The sequence below is a fragment of the Emys orbicularis genome, chromosome 1 (assembly GCF_028017835.1).
Source record: "Emys orbicularis isolate rEmyOrb1 chromosome 1, rEmyOrb1.hap1, whole genome shotgun sequence".
NCBI lineage: Eukaryota > Metazoa > Chordata > Testudines > Emydidae > Emys > Emys orbicularis.
The window spans coordinates 213,368,034-213,383,479 of NC_088683.1; the positions used below are offsets into that span (position 1 = coordinate 213,368,034).

Genomic DNA, 15,446 nt, shown 5'->3' on the forward strand with positions numbered 1-15,446 from the left:
ACCACTTTCAGAACCAGTCTGTTACTTTTTTTCATGTCCTAAAAATAACAGCTGAAAGTAGAAGTGTGTACATGTATATGCTTGTTTGTGTGTGTAATATAATATGTAAAAGGGAAGAACATATGTAAAATAAATAAATAAATAAGGTATTTAAAAATTAAGGAATAAAAATAACTAGCAGTGATGCTTACATTTTGATTAAACTATTATAGTTTTAATTTTCAAAAATAATAGTAATAAACCTGCAACAATGAAATGCAATAAAGCATATCTAAATGTCTGTGTACATCCATAGTGAAAGCAGTAGGCTATCTGCACCATTGCACACTGCATACCGTGGAATGTATCACCGCACCAGCCCATATTGGCCAGGCTGTCGTGGTCATGGTAGGGGTAGGCCAGAGCAGGAGCCATGAAATCGTTGTACAGACTGATCTACTTGATCCAACAGCACATGCAAATATCCTGAAGGTGCTGCAGCGCTTGTTCCAGACAATAAGGTGGATGGAATATTAGTTGCTGTGGCTTTGTTGCAGCCTGTCACCCTAGCCATGGTTTTGGTGTGAATTTGAGAAATCTCACATGCTCTTGTACTCCACCCTTATAACATCTCATTGCTCACGCTTTATGTAGGTGGAGTGGATTTCATCCCCAACAGATTAGTAATTAAAAAGCAGAAAAAGGAAGCAGGTGCCTTCTTCTGTTTGGGTTATTGTGAAACAAAATAGCATCCTTTCCCAATGCTGCTTCATTTCATATTTTTAAAGATGTATATCATTATGTGCTCTTATTTTTGCGGTCGCTTTATTATCAAATCTTTTAGTGCAGCTAAAACAGGAACACATCCGCTACTAATCTCTTGCATAAATATCTAATCATTATTTTAATCTTTGTTGGAGATAAATTTAAAATGTATAAGGAAGGGCAACTGAAGTTAGGTGATGGGTGGGTGTTTGTCTTACACTGTTAAATATAAATTATGTTATGCATATGTTAATGTATATTTAAATAAAACTGAAAAACAGCCAGGTCTTATCAAGTTGTTTTACCCTCAAAATGTAAATATACACAGTTGTGCAAATCTTTATAACTTTGTAACTAAGAACATAGACTTGAAGGGACTTCCTGGGTCACTGAATCCAGTCCCCTGCTATCACAGGCAACCAGGTCATATGATCTCTTATAAACTTATCAAGCTCCATCTTAAAACCAGTTAAGTTTCTTGCCCACACTACTCCTAGTGGACCTCACTCCTCTAATGGTTAGAAACTTAGACTTCTAATTTCTAATCTAGATTTACTCCTGGCCAGTTTATACCCATTTGTTCTTGTTTCAACATTGTCCTTTAGCTTAAAAAGCTCTTCTCCTTCCCTGAAGTTTGCCCCCATGATGTGTTTATAGAAAGCAGTCATAACTGCTCTCGGCTTTCATTTTGCTAGGCTAAACAAGCCAATCTCTTTCACTTTCCTCTCATAAACTAGGCCCTCCATTCTCTTGATCATCTTAGTAGCCCTTCTGTTCCAAATTTGAATTCATCTTTCTTGAACATGGGTGACCAGAATCAGACACAGTAATCCAGGAATGGTCTTACCGGTGTCTTGGACAATGGCATTAATACTTCCCTATCTCTAGTGGAAATACCTGATACATCCTAGGACTGCATTTGTCTTTTTTGCAGTTATACCACATTGGTGGTTCATACTCACTCACCCTGTGATCAACTAATACACAAGGTTTTTCTCCTCTGCTGTTGTTTCCAACTAAAGAGCCCCCCATCTTACAGCAGAAATTCTTGTTATTAATCCCTAAACGCATGACCTTGCACTTTGTACTATTAAATTTCATCCCATTTCTATTTCTCTAGTCCTCAAGGTCATCCAGTTCTTCCTGTAAGATATTCTGATCCTCCTCCAAATTGACAATGTTTCCCAACTTTGTGTCATCAGCAAATTTAATTAGCACACTCTTTTTGTGTCAGAGTCACTATTGAAAATATTAAATAAGATCAGTCCCAAAACCAGTCCCTGAGGAACTCCACTAGTAACCTCCCTCCAGCCCAATGGCTCCCCTTTCAGCACTACTCATTGTCCTCTCCCTTTTGGCCAGTTCCTTACCCACCTTACAATTCTTGTACTAATCCCCATATTCTCCATTGTAACTAATAATTAAGGCTATGTTTTAGTCATGGGTATTTTTAGTAAAAGTTAAGGACAAGTCACTGGCAGTAAGCAAAAATTCTCTGTGACCTGTCCATGACTTTCACTATATACCCCTAACTAAAACTTGGGGGGAGTCATAGGGTGGCGGTGCTGGGGGCATGGCCCGGGACCCTGTTTGGTGCTGGGGGAGGGGGGGAGGAAAGGGCGTGTTGCTGGTGCTGGGGGGGGTTGGTGGGGCTCGCAGGCTCCCTACCAGGCTCCGTGTGTCCCCGCAGTTCCAGACAGGGAGGCTCCTGCTGTTCCTGCCACAAGCACAAGCTCCATAGGCGCAGCTCCAATTGGCTGGGAACCACAGCCAATGGGAGCTGCAGGAGCGGGGCCTGCAGGTGCAGGCAGTGTGTGGAGCCCCCTGCCCCCTTTTCCACCTATGCCAGTGGGAGCTGGGGAGTCTCCTCCCCAAGGTAAGTGCTCACCCCCTGCCCCTATCCCTGAGCCCCCTTCCACACATCCAAACCGGCTCGGGCAGCCCCTGAGCCAGCACCGGCTGCTGCAGAAGTCACGGAAAATCACGGAATCCGTGACCTCCTTGACAGACTTGCAGTCTTACTAATAATTTCCCATGTAGCACTGTATCAAATGCTTTATTGAAGTCCAGATGTATTCGATCTACAACATTTCCCTTGTCTAGAGAATTATTTACATTATCAAAGAAAGATATTGATCAAGTTAGTCTGGCAAAGAGAATATTCGCAGCTTTCCAGTGGAGCGCACAGCACTTGGTTCTAGACCTGGAAAACCCTCCGATAATAGAATTTTAAGTCATGACATTTTTATTCATAAAAAAGATATATTAGGTTTTAAAACCTCTAAAAATTGCATACCTTTTTTCTCTGATTCACACTTGAGAAGCAAAGGGAAAAAGTATGGGCAAAATAGCACCCAGACATTTTTTTAACACCCTAAAAACCTTTCTCAAATGCATTTTCTGTAAAGTATGTGACAGGCATAGAATTACACAAACTATGATAAAAGAATGTTATCTAGACTGCAAAGACTAGAGGCATGTCTATACTACAAACTTAAGTCGACATCAGTTAAGTCGACATCCAGCCGCCGCAGTAACTAAGTCAGTGGTGCCTGTCCACACCAGTGCACTGTGAGCAGCTATACCACAGTGCAACTCGCCGCAGGGGGTTTTGACAAGACCTTGCAATGCCTCCCAGGGGGGACTGGGAACATGGCTTCAATGTCCCATGATGCAGTTTTCTCCCTGGCTCCCCGATTTCAACTGGAACCCATAATATTTTGTGCCTTTTTTTCGAAAGGCTGGCATAGCCACACATATGCCATATCCCAAGAAGCATGGCCCGCGCTCTGCTGTGCACTATTGTGAGCATTACAAATATCACATTGCCTTATCCTGCAGTGTTTCCAGAGCTAGGAGGGGAACTGCTGCATGGAACATGGCAATGTACTTCAAGCAGCCCTGCTGGAAACCATAGAACAAAACAATTCCCAGTTGCCGTTGGCAGTTGCGCAGCAGCTGAATGCAGTGGAGTGCCATTTCTGGTCCTGGGAACCAAGCACTGACTGATGGGATCGCATTGTTATCCAGTTATGGGACGACGATCAGTGGCTGCAGAACTTTTGTATGTGCAAGGCCGCTTGCCAGAAACTGTGCGGAGCTCTCCCCAGCCCTGCACTAAAAGGAGACCTGCTTTGATACTGGAAAAGCGAGTGGTGAACACTGTGTAGAAGCTTGCAATGCCAGATTGCTACTGATCAGTGGGAGAATCAATGTGGAGTTGGTCAATCCACTGTAGGGCCTGTTGTGATCCAAGCAGGGCCATTAATTGCCTTTTGCTCAGAAGGGTAGTGACTGAGCAATGTGCAGGAGATCCTGGATGGTTTGGCCGTAATGGGGTTCCCTAACTGCGGTGGGGCGATAGATGGCACGCATATCCCTAGCTTGGCACCAGATCACCTTGCGAAAGAGAACATAAACAGAAAGGGATACTTTTCAATGGTGCTGCAAGCACTGGTGGATTACCGGAGTGTTTTATCAACATCAAGGTGGGATGCTTCGGGAAGGGGCATGCACACGCATCTTTAAGAACACAAGTCTGTTCAGAAAGCAGGAAGCAGGGACTTTCTTTCTGGAACACAAAATAACCGTTGGTGACATTGAAATGCCAACAGTGATCCTGGGAGACCCTGACTACCCCTTACTCCCATGGCTCATGGAGCCGGACACCAGACACCTGGACAGCAGCACGGGTTGCTCAACAATGGGCTCCAACAAGTGCAGAATGGTGGTTGAATGGGCCTTTGGCCATTTAAAGAGTCGCTGGCACAATTTGCTCATTAGACCTCATTGAAAGTAATATCCCCATGGTTATAGCTGCTTGCTGTGTGCTCAGTAATATCTGTGAGGCAAAGTTTCCACAGGAGCGAGGCAGGGAGGCAAATAGGCTGTCTGCTAATTTTGAGCAGACAGATACCAGGGCCATAAGATTAGCTGTGCAGGAGGCGCTGGGGGGGGAGGGAGAGGAGTGGGAACAGGGCACTCTTGGGGGAGGGGGTGGAACTGGGCAGGAAGAGAGGTGGTGGGGGTGGAGCAGGGGTGGTAAGAGGTGGGGTGGAGTGAGGGCTTGGGGCGGAGCAGTGGTTGAGCACCCCCTGGGGCAAGAAGGAAGCCAGCGCCTGTGCCTAATACCACGACTTCATGTATTTTGTAGGTTTGTAAATGTAGAGTACTTTCCTATATTTATAAGAAGGCACCTTTCGTTAAAAATCTATTTAAAATATGCTGGATCATTTCTGTTTACAAAGTCACATTCTATACTAGTAATCTGATGGAGCTGGGGATTATTCAGAAAAGATCTCTGTACTGTGTTTAAAGCAAATACGACATACTGAATGCTTCAGGTTGAAGGAATTAAATATATGGCTTATTCATTTCTGAAATATATGATTATTCCCTTAAACCAGGCACACTTTGGGAGGGCTGAACGTAGGTAGTCAGCTCTTTCTTGTCTTTGTATTTTTTTTATTTAGGTTTTTCAAAAATATTTTCTAAAATAGATGAGAAGTGAAAGTCTTTGATTTCATATTTAAACATGCTGGTATTGATACTGTTGATAGAAAATCCTGGTAAAGAGAGGATAATCCTTTGTTTGAACATTCCTTCCTGGAAGGAGTAATTTTGCACTTTTCCCAAGACTTGGCTTTCTGTAGCAATTAATTTGAAAAGCTTTTCTGTCTTAAGGTGCATTCTCTCATGCTATGAACTTTAGTTAAAATTTGTATAATATTTGGAGTACTTGGCATTTGATTTGTTGGAAAAAGTGAGAATTCTGGATTAATTTAAAATATTTAACAATGTATGATTTATCATGAGTTATAGTGCCACTTATTCAAAGTTCACAGAAATATTTGCACAAGTGTTGTTGTGGTTCCCAGAGTCTCCTATTGAAAATGCATGGGAAGCACAGAAAATCCCACAACCTCTCTAAACTTTCCCATGATATCCTGTACATTTTGAATGGATGGCACTGTGTTCAGAAAATGTTTTTTTTTTTTAAATAGTTTGTTTGCTAAACTTGTACATAAAACACTGTGAGGCTTGTAGTTTAACACAGATATTTTAACCATGTTATTGTATATAGGCTGTTGGATTCAGTTATGTTGAACACTAACAAAGTAGCACACGATTACAGTATTCTATTTCCTTTTCATTTCAGCTTTATGATAAAATTAACACAAAATCTTCACCACAAATCAGGAATCCTCCAAGTGATGCTGTACAGAGAGCCAAAGAGGTAAGTGGTTTTGAAATGCATTTGAGACTTTCAGACTTTTATTTTGTTTGTTTAATGTGAAATTATTTCATCATAGATATAGTGCCGATGCTCTAGTCTGGCTCCTAAATTTGCCTGACTGAAAATGTTTTTACCCTTGGTTATATGGCATGCTTTGTAAATTTATCATTTCCCAGACTGTAAGGAATGTTTTCATTATGAAGCCTCATCATATAACCTCTGACTTGTCAGTAGGGATATAAAAAAGAGGAGCTTTGTCCTTGGACAAGTGTGATCATTTGCATATATTTTATATTCAGTGGGTTTGAATACAGCAAAAGTTTGAAGCTTGTATAATTTCTCAAATCACACTTTTCTTTAGAAATGTCTATTAATCTAATCCAGATTTGCTTGCTATTTATTGTATCTGCATCAAAAGTTAGTTTAATGCCAAAAAGCGGGGAGGAGGGAAATCAGATGCAGAGCAGTAGGACATATGACTCAAAAAGTCACACTGACATTTCCCTGGAAGGTTTCTCTCCTGTTTCCCTAACTACTTTTTATTGAAACATGTCTTTGTGCCAGATTGGCAGACTTTAACAGCCCAGGTATACCTTCTGAGCAGCCCTCACAATTTTACCCGGTGAGACATTTTATGTCTTTGTCCATTCAAATCTATCCCTTCTCCCACTTCCCCACATCAGTCTTATATACCTTCCATCAAATTGCTCTTATCCAGCCACACTCATGCTTCTCTGGAGTATGGAGTAGATTGGGGGCTGCTGGTTCCTGGCCCCAAGAAGTGTCAGTGTGGGACAGCAGAGTCTGGAAGGTTAACTGCTCCTAGAGCCTCTACAGGTCAGGAGCCTCTCAGAGGAGCCTGTGCTTGCAGCTACAGGCAGAGAAAAGGAGGTAGAGGGTCCACAAAGAGGCACCCCTACCAACTCTGTAGAGAGCATTACTCAGCTTCCCTACAGCAGTGAAGAAGTGGTGAGCTGTGTAGGGGGAGCTGGCCATACAGTACAATGCAAGCACAGGGGTTCTCCCTGTGTTAGAGGGAGCAGACAAGTCCACTGACAAATGCCTATGAGCCCTGCAGCACATTTTATACCTGAATGCCTTTGTGACCAGGGTGGGGGCCACACTGAGGTTGCTCAATTAGGGAAAACTGCAAAGAATGGGGAAGACAATCACCAAAACTGGTGGATGTTCCAATACTTAGATTTACCAAGCCAGCACTAAACAGCTTCTACAATGTCTTACTGGTTACAGAGAAGCCAAAACACAGTTCCCTTAAAAGCAACCCAGCCTTTGAGCTTCCTCCCAGACAGCCGAGTCAAATGTGAAAGTTCTACCAATCCCAAAGGATCGGACACATTATCTCCCAGGGTAATAAATATTTCAGATCTTACCCAAATACACACTTGCATCGAATTCTTATTAACTAAAAAAAAATGAGCGAGTGAGTATTGGTTAAAAGATCATTATACATACAGACATGAGTACAGTTCTGAGATCAGTTTCATAGTAGAGATGGTGAGCTTTGGAGTTGCAAAGAGATCTTAGAATTAGTCCATAGTTTCAGTCCAATGTTTAATATCCAGGGCGATCCAGATGGGACTGGAGATCTCAGTCTTACGACTCAAACTTCCCCCGAAATAAAGCTCAAGCAGATCCAAGATGAAAGGACCCAAGAGTCCTTTATACAGCTTTCTGCTAGGTTATGATAGCCTCTTCACAGCAGGTGTTCCTTGGGTGAAGAATAGCAGCTTTGAAGTAGAACTACCTGGTCTCTATGCATACCCAAGTAACTAGTTGCATCCATCAGCATAAGGTAATTATCCATTAAGCAGTTTATAAACAATTAACCACAAACCTTAAAGTGAAATATAGACAATGACCTTATCACACCTACGTTTCATCTAAATGTTAATATTTCCTTTTGACCTCTGAATCAATAGCTATAATAATACACAGGAACTGTCTATTTACATGGTTAACATCTAACAAGATATAAGTAAACACATACAATTAGTATTACCTCCAATTCTCTAACAATACAGGATTGCATTTCAAAACTCTAGTCTATTTAACATAACTAGGTTAACTATTTCTAAGGAATAGTCCTACTTACCATTTATATACTTCTCTAATATGTCTTTAAAGGTTGAATCTGCAAGCTGTTTAACCCTTTCTGGCCATGTCTCACAGCTTTCAAATACCTTTAGTGATCCTAATTTGGGTTCTCAGTATTTCCCTACAAAACCAATACAGCTTGGCGAAAATGTCCCTACACAACCAATACATGAGGGCAATAAAGTATGCTCTGCAAAAATCAGACTGGGTTGGGAAATTACTAGTAGTTGCTAAAAGGTATATGTATGAAGAAATACTTCCTTTTGTTTGTTTTAGACTTGCTACTTATTAATTTCATTTGATGACCCTTAGTTCATGTGTTATGAGAAGGAGGAAATAACACTTCCTTATTTATTTTCTCCACACCAGTCATGATTTTATAAATCTCTATCATATCCCCCCTTAGTCGTCTCTTTTCCAAGCTGAAAAGTCCCAGTCTTATTAATCTCTCCTAATATGGAAGCTATTCCATACCCCTAATCATTTTTGTTGTCCTTTTCTGTACCTTGTCCAATTCTAGTATATTGTTTTTTTGAGATGGGGCGACCATATCTGCATACAGTATTCAAGATGTGAGCGTACTACGGATTTATATACAGGCAATACGATATTTTCTGTCTTATTGTCTATCCTTTTCCTAATGATTCCAAACATTGCAGACACATTAAAGTTGAGGCTGAAAGTTAGGCCAAAATTAATGTTTTAAATAGATGATTACCACAAGATGAAGGCTTCTATGCAATATAAAATATATCACATGAAAACAATCTAGTATTCCTTTCCCAGCTGATGTTATGTTTTACCAATTTTGATCTTATATACCTTAAAAACAAGCAAATTATCCCTTACCAGGCACTAAAAGAATCTTTGCAGGCACCAAATTAATCATTTTGCAGTTTACTTAGAAAAAAGAATGGGAAGCTTGTCAGTATCTGAATTCCTTTAATTTTGTTAATTCCAGGATGGTGCACACGTCTATTTTTAGCACAGAAAAATAAACATACTCAGAAAGTTAATGCAGCAACTCCAGTGTGGAAATAAGACTCAAATGTGCATTTCAGAAACTTCTAGAGCGTATGGAATCTATTCTCCTTTTAAATCCTGTGTGGTTTATACATGTAACTACAACCTACCAGGGCCGGCCTTATGGATAGGCGACATGGGTGATCACCCTAGGTGCTGTGGTCGGGGCTGCCATCCAAGTGCCACAAGCTGGCGAGCCTGGTCTAAGTGCGGGAGAGCCAGGGGACTGGAGCCCCTGGCCAGCCAGGCCAGGAGGGTGGACAGGCCCGCCTGGAGCTGCCAGCCTGGTGGGGAGGTGCAGGCAGCGGGGCTTGCCCCTGCAGATCCAGCAGGCCAGCCCTGGGTCCCCCCTTCCCGCAGGCTCTCCTCCTGTTAGACAGTTGTGGGGGCATGGTCAGGGAAGCCCCCGGGCTCAGAAACTCCTCCCTGTGCAGCCCGGCTGGGCTCTGGGGCCAGGAGCTGGTCCTCGCACCGTGCACCCCACACTGCTGGTCTCAAACTCAAAGAAAGGATGCCAAAATACAAGTTCGCCCAGGGTGCCATTTTCCCTACGGACAGCCCTGCAACCTACAATCCACCAGTAAGTGAGACTAGATATAAAAATGTGCAAATACTCAGAATAACTTATTCAGCCCACAATAAGTATAGTGACTCATGCCCATATGACAAAATTGAGTTGTGTATCTTGCACGTTCAACCATGAGAGCTAAAATGCAGCTTTAGCAGAATGCTGGAGTTTAAAAATGCATCCTGTTTACCCTTCTGTGGAAAGATGAGAGAGTGTGATTTGAGGAGGAGATCCTATCCTCAGTGGTGGGAGGGAGTGTTTGTGCCAACACATTGCTCTGCAGAATTTCCTACCAATTAATCTCTGGCACCGCTGCCAGAAGCAGAGTGCTCTGTTTCCGCCATCCAGACAGCTGACTGTTGAGAATAAAATTGAAAATATCAGACTGTAAGGGACTGAGTTAAAATACATTTCCTTTTTTGCCCCAGTCATGAGATGAAATGCTCTTTTCTTTTTATAGAATCGTGAGTTTTGTGGTGGTATAACAGATGGACCATCTGCGGTTCATATTTTTTAACCATTTAATTTGCAGAAACAGTGTTTTAATCTGGATAATTCAAGATTTTATACATGTTTTTAATTCTATTTTAATGTTTCTTAGCCCCTATTCAGGCATGGAAGCAGAGGTTGATAAGAGCGACTTATATAGTTGCTGGTTAACACTTTACTTCTGCAGTTGCAATAATGACCTTTTAAAGAATATTTTCAGTTTGAGAAGAGAGACTCTGCTTTCTTTAAATCTGTTCTTTCATTAGCAAAGAGAGACATCAATATGTAATATTTTATTCTTTTTGAAAAAAGTTCCCTTTCTCAAAGACCCTTTACTGTCATAACCCATTGATCGTGTTGGTGCTACAGGGATTATGACCAACCAGAGTAAAGTATGCTTTTTACAGTTTTGTGAAAGAATAGAGAGCAGTTAGCTTTACTGACATCTGTGCTGTTTGTTTTGCAGGTATTGGAAGAAATTTCATGTTACCCAGAGAACAATGATGCAAAAGAGCTAAAACGTATTTTAACACAACCTCATTTCATGGTAAGCAAATACTACTTTGGCTGTTCTTAAAAACATTCCTCATGGAACATCAGCCAAGAATGTACTATCTAAAGCCTATAAGCAACAAAACAAAAGTATAGTTAACTGCACACAAATATATATTTAATCAGCATTTCTAATGTGCTAAGCTAGCAGAGCAGCTGATACTGTTATGGGGCTAATGCATAGTGCTTGCTACACTGAGGGACCATTGTTTGTTTGCTGCTTGTCATGAGGAGAATTGCAGTTTGCAGACAGGGCTATTTTGCAGGTTTGAGCTCATCAGATAAGGGTGTTATTCCTTAAAATGTTTGTTTTTTAAAAGAAAATAATAAGAGAAACTAGTAAGAAAAATCTAAAGAGACTGACAATAAAGGTAACTCAAATCTAACAGACATCAGTAGCACTGAGTGAACACACTCACAAAGCAATGGAACTGTCCATTACGAAATCTTACAAAAATAGGGTAGAATGGAATCCTTTTTTAAACAAAATCAGTTCATGTTGTTAGCAGTGACATTCTTTGGCTCAATAGCCTGTTAAAACTATTTCACCCAGCCTAGTAGCTCTGTGGTTTGTCCTTCATACTACCACGTGAGTAATCTAAGTTAGATTCCCAGTTCCGGGGACTTGTTTTGGGAGCTGAGAGGGATGTAAAATGGAGAAAGGAACCTGTGGATCCCAGGAAGACATGGTGAGGATCCTCCTTTCTTCCAAACCTGTGTTGGGCAAAAGTGTTTATTCGCTTTTAGAATGTTTCCTATATTTAAATCTAGATTGAGGTGAGTCAGATGGGTGGTACAGTTCAATGAATTTGGAATTTTGTACCTAAGATAAACTATCTGGTATATTTCACACATTTTTATTTTGGGGGCAGTGATGGCCTTATGTTCAGGGGTCTGAGCACCCAAAACTCTCACTGAAATCACTGTGTGAGTCTCTAACCCAAAGAATGAATGTAAGGCGTTACCAAGATTTTGCCCAGCTGAGGGCTGAATTGGCAATTTGCACACACACAAAAATTAAAACAAAAACAAAAAAAACACCACAAAGCCAACCAGAAAACAGCACCAGATTTTCATAAAATAAAGCAAATTGCAACCACCTTAATTTAATAGGCAGATGAAGCCTGCAGAGGCTTCAGGTTCCAGCCTGTAGCATTCCAGCTGGATTCTTTGAAGATCAGAGTAGTTCTGTACCTCAGCTGCTTGGTGTGCCATTTGCCTGATGGCCATACCCACTCTAATAATGGTAGCAGAACCAGCTCTGCTTTAGTAGACAGTTGTCTACAATAGAAAAAATGAGACATTATGACTGCCAAGCTTATTGTGGGAAGGGAATGAAGCAGTAAAAATAAGAAATGGTACTGACTATTGCCCAACTTTTCTATTAAGTGGCTTATCCTGATTCAACTTTTTTCCCCCCCATGTAATACGTATCTTGGATTTATTGCAAAGACATCAGAAGTAAAAGCAGACAGAAGTCAATAATGTATGTGATTAGATGGCAGTTTGGAAGGCTAGCTGATCTGCTTTTATGTGCACACCGTTTTCAAAGTAATCCCCAAATAATAATAATCTATTAAAGATTTTCAAATTGAGTCAAATGACAGGCAGAGTGTTATGCATCAGAAAACTACTTTTATATAAAAAATAATTAAGCTAAAGTGCTCATAGACATTTTTTAAGACCAGCTGTCAGAAAACTCTTGCAACAATTCTTTTTTAAATGTTTTTGATGCGGAATAAAAGACTGATTTCCCTTTTAAAGTGTTTAAATTATATTGATGGAGGGTTATTTCTAAGCAAAGAGAAGCTGTAAAAAATCTTCATTGCAAAAATGAAATACTTACTCTTTATTTGTGAAAAATGTGAATCCTTCTCCCGCAGTTTAAGACATCAAGATAGATGAGCTAAACCCCTAGGCACCTCATCTGTGTCCCAGTGGACATAAGTCAGTAGACCTCACAGGGGACTGAGCAGAAATTATGTTTAAACTAGATGTAATTCATTAATTAGATAGCCAGAATCTGTAATTTTAGTCTCTGCCTTTTGGTTTTAATTTATAGATAATTCTCTATACTCTGAGAATTTTAAAGAGTTACTGTAAACAAATATGGTACACTCTCTGACTAATGATATTAAAACACATTATCAAAGACAACTTGTTAATCCTAAAAAATGCAATCCAGTGAATCATTTTGGGGCTACTGACCTTATAAACGAAATCATTTGACATATAATTGGCACTCTGCCATGCTTCGCTGATGCTTGAAAACCACATTAGGTAATGGTGGAGTGAGAGAACAAAATATTTGAAAACATATTAATTATTAACACTGTATGCGAGCAATGTAAGTAGAAATAACAGTACAAAGTGTTATACCGTCAGCCTATTTTCAGTATGCCGTTAGAAAGCTTAGTAAAATAAAATATATTCTAGTTGCTATATCATTGCAGTCTAATGCACTGAGAGTCAGGACATATGGTATAGTCAGTAGGATCACATGTCTTAAGCTAGTGTGTATTTAGGTTGTAAGGTTTAGGCTTGTAAGCTTCATTATCTGAGGAATGTGATACCAGAATCAATAATTTTTAACAGAGGCCAAAAATTAAGATAGCAAAGGTAGGTCAAAACAGCATAGATGGTGTTGAACATGAGTGCCCCTGGTTATACCAAATATTTTTCTAACTTCTGGCAATCAGTCATGCAGTAAAGTTTTTTAACTTAATGCTCAATAAGGCCCAATCCTGAAAAGACTTATGTTCATGCTTTACTATTAACACTGAGCATTCTGTGTGGGTCATTCATTTTAAAGAATCTTTTATTTCAACCAAGAGCCACTGCAGCAGAGTGAAAGTCCCAAGGCAGAAGTTGCTGCACTTCAGAACATCACTTTCTCTTTGTTTTTCTAAGAGAGCACACAATCATTTCATGTACCTAATACAGAGGCATCGGCTGTAGATGGCTACTCTATCCAACTTTTGTCAAAAGTTAACAAAAAAAAAATGTCTAAAACGCATTAAAATACATTTCCACATTCATTGCCAAGGGACTCTTGTGAGTCTGCTCAAAAATAATTTATTTGAAATGACTCTCCAGCAGGACAAACACTTGCTAATCTCTGAAATGGTTCCTAAACTAATAACTTCCTAGAATGCTTACATTTATCTGGTTGTATTTTTTACAGGGGCTATATATGCATTAGTGTGTTTTTAAGTACGGTACATTATTACTTGCGGGAGGTACAGGCTCAAAGTTAGCCTTTCATATTTCTCATTCTGGGAGTTTTTTAAATGTTTGTTTAATCGTTGCCTGCCCAATGATTACAAATGAGATAATTCAGCTGCTACTGCATGGTTGGAGCCTGTCTGAATTTTCTTAAAATATGGATATAAATTTTTAAAAATATAACCAGATAAATGTTGGTTTTAAATGTATGCTTTCTAGGAAGTGATTAGTTTAGGAACCATTTCAGGGATTAGCAAGTGTTTGTCCTGCTGGAGAGTAATTTCAAAGAGATTATTTTCTTTGTACCGCTATAACAGTAAATGTGAACAGCGGTGATATCTGCAAACTGGACTGTTCTTTTGCATCTATTCATGTGGCAACATTTGAAATGTTTTCCCGCACAGGGGGATTTTGCATTTTATATATTTAGGTATTTATAGTGCATCCATCACTATGTATCTTCCTTCATTGTTCGTTGCAGTGAATGATACAGAAATGTAGTGGGAAACAGCATTTATAACTTCTGCCACAATACTTAGAATTCTTTCAGGACCCATATGGTCCACAAAGGGAAAAGAACCAGGAAAACACGACCATACTGTAACAACAAACCATAACAGAGGAAATTGTGTAGTTTAAAGGGAAACTATGCTTTAGATTAAATATTTCGGTGAAATTCAGTTTAGTGCAATACAGAAATAGGTGTTCTCACAATTGTATTATCTATGTGTGTTTATGGAGGCACAGATGTAAATCATCAAATATAGTAACAAACCTTGCAAATATTTATCATCGTTTATTTTGCCTACACACAAGTGTTGTATTAATCCAGTCATTAAAAGCTAATTGTTCAAATCAAATACAATTATGTTATGATGTTTTGGTTTAATGTTGCTTTAGAAAACAGAAATATATCACTTGGAATCTTGTTAAGAAAAGGCATTGTTAGGGGCAGGGCATATAATGGACACAATCAGATGACTCTACTTGCTGATTTGCCTGAACAAATATTTCACCCTTAGAACAGAGGATAGAAAGCAATCTTTTACTAATTGGGTTCAGGAAACCATAGCAGACTATTCTGTTAAAGGTCATCTATGCACAAAGTCAAGTACACACCCAAAAACACACATTCTAGAAAGACAGACAAAACAAATGCTAACTTGCACATAAGATATGTTTTTGTCTTCTACTCAGGGCTGCTTGTGTCACACAGTCAAATGGACAGTTTTCAGGAATTTGTGGGGATAAAAATGAAAAAGAGAATCTGATCTTGTCAGTTACCAAATTAAGCTAAATTGATAGTCACATACAAGGCAGCTTACGAGTGACCACACCCCTCTTTGCACCAGTTTAACTAAATCAATTTAAAAACCAATTTTAGTTAAATTGATTCAGCTTCTGTGTGTAGTCAAGATCTCTGTAAATCTAGATAAAATGAACAGTCACGTAAGGTATGGAGCATTGACGAAATAGCTGGAAGTATGAGCCCAT

The 15,446-nt window shown here is 39.8% G+C and overlaps 1 protein-coding gene across 5 annotated transcripts in view; it reads left to right on the forward strand.

The window, feature by feature from the left end:
* CASK (calcium/calmodulin dependent serine protein kinase) overlaps positions 1-15,446 on the forward strand; it is a 399,622-nt gene that overhangs the window by 323,728 nt on the left and 60,448 nt on the right. For all 5 annotated transcript variants that reach the window (XM_065423823.1, XM_065423824.1, XM_065423826.1 and 2 more), the window contains 2 exons: positions 5,903-5,980; positions 10,642-10,722. In XM_065423823.1, the coding sequence (XP_065279895.1) occupies positions 5,903-5,980; positions 10,642-10,722 (159 nt within the window). The remainder of the gene's footprint in view (positions 1-5,902; positions 5,981-10,641; positions 10,723-15,446) is intronic.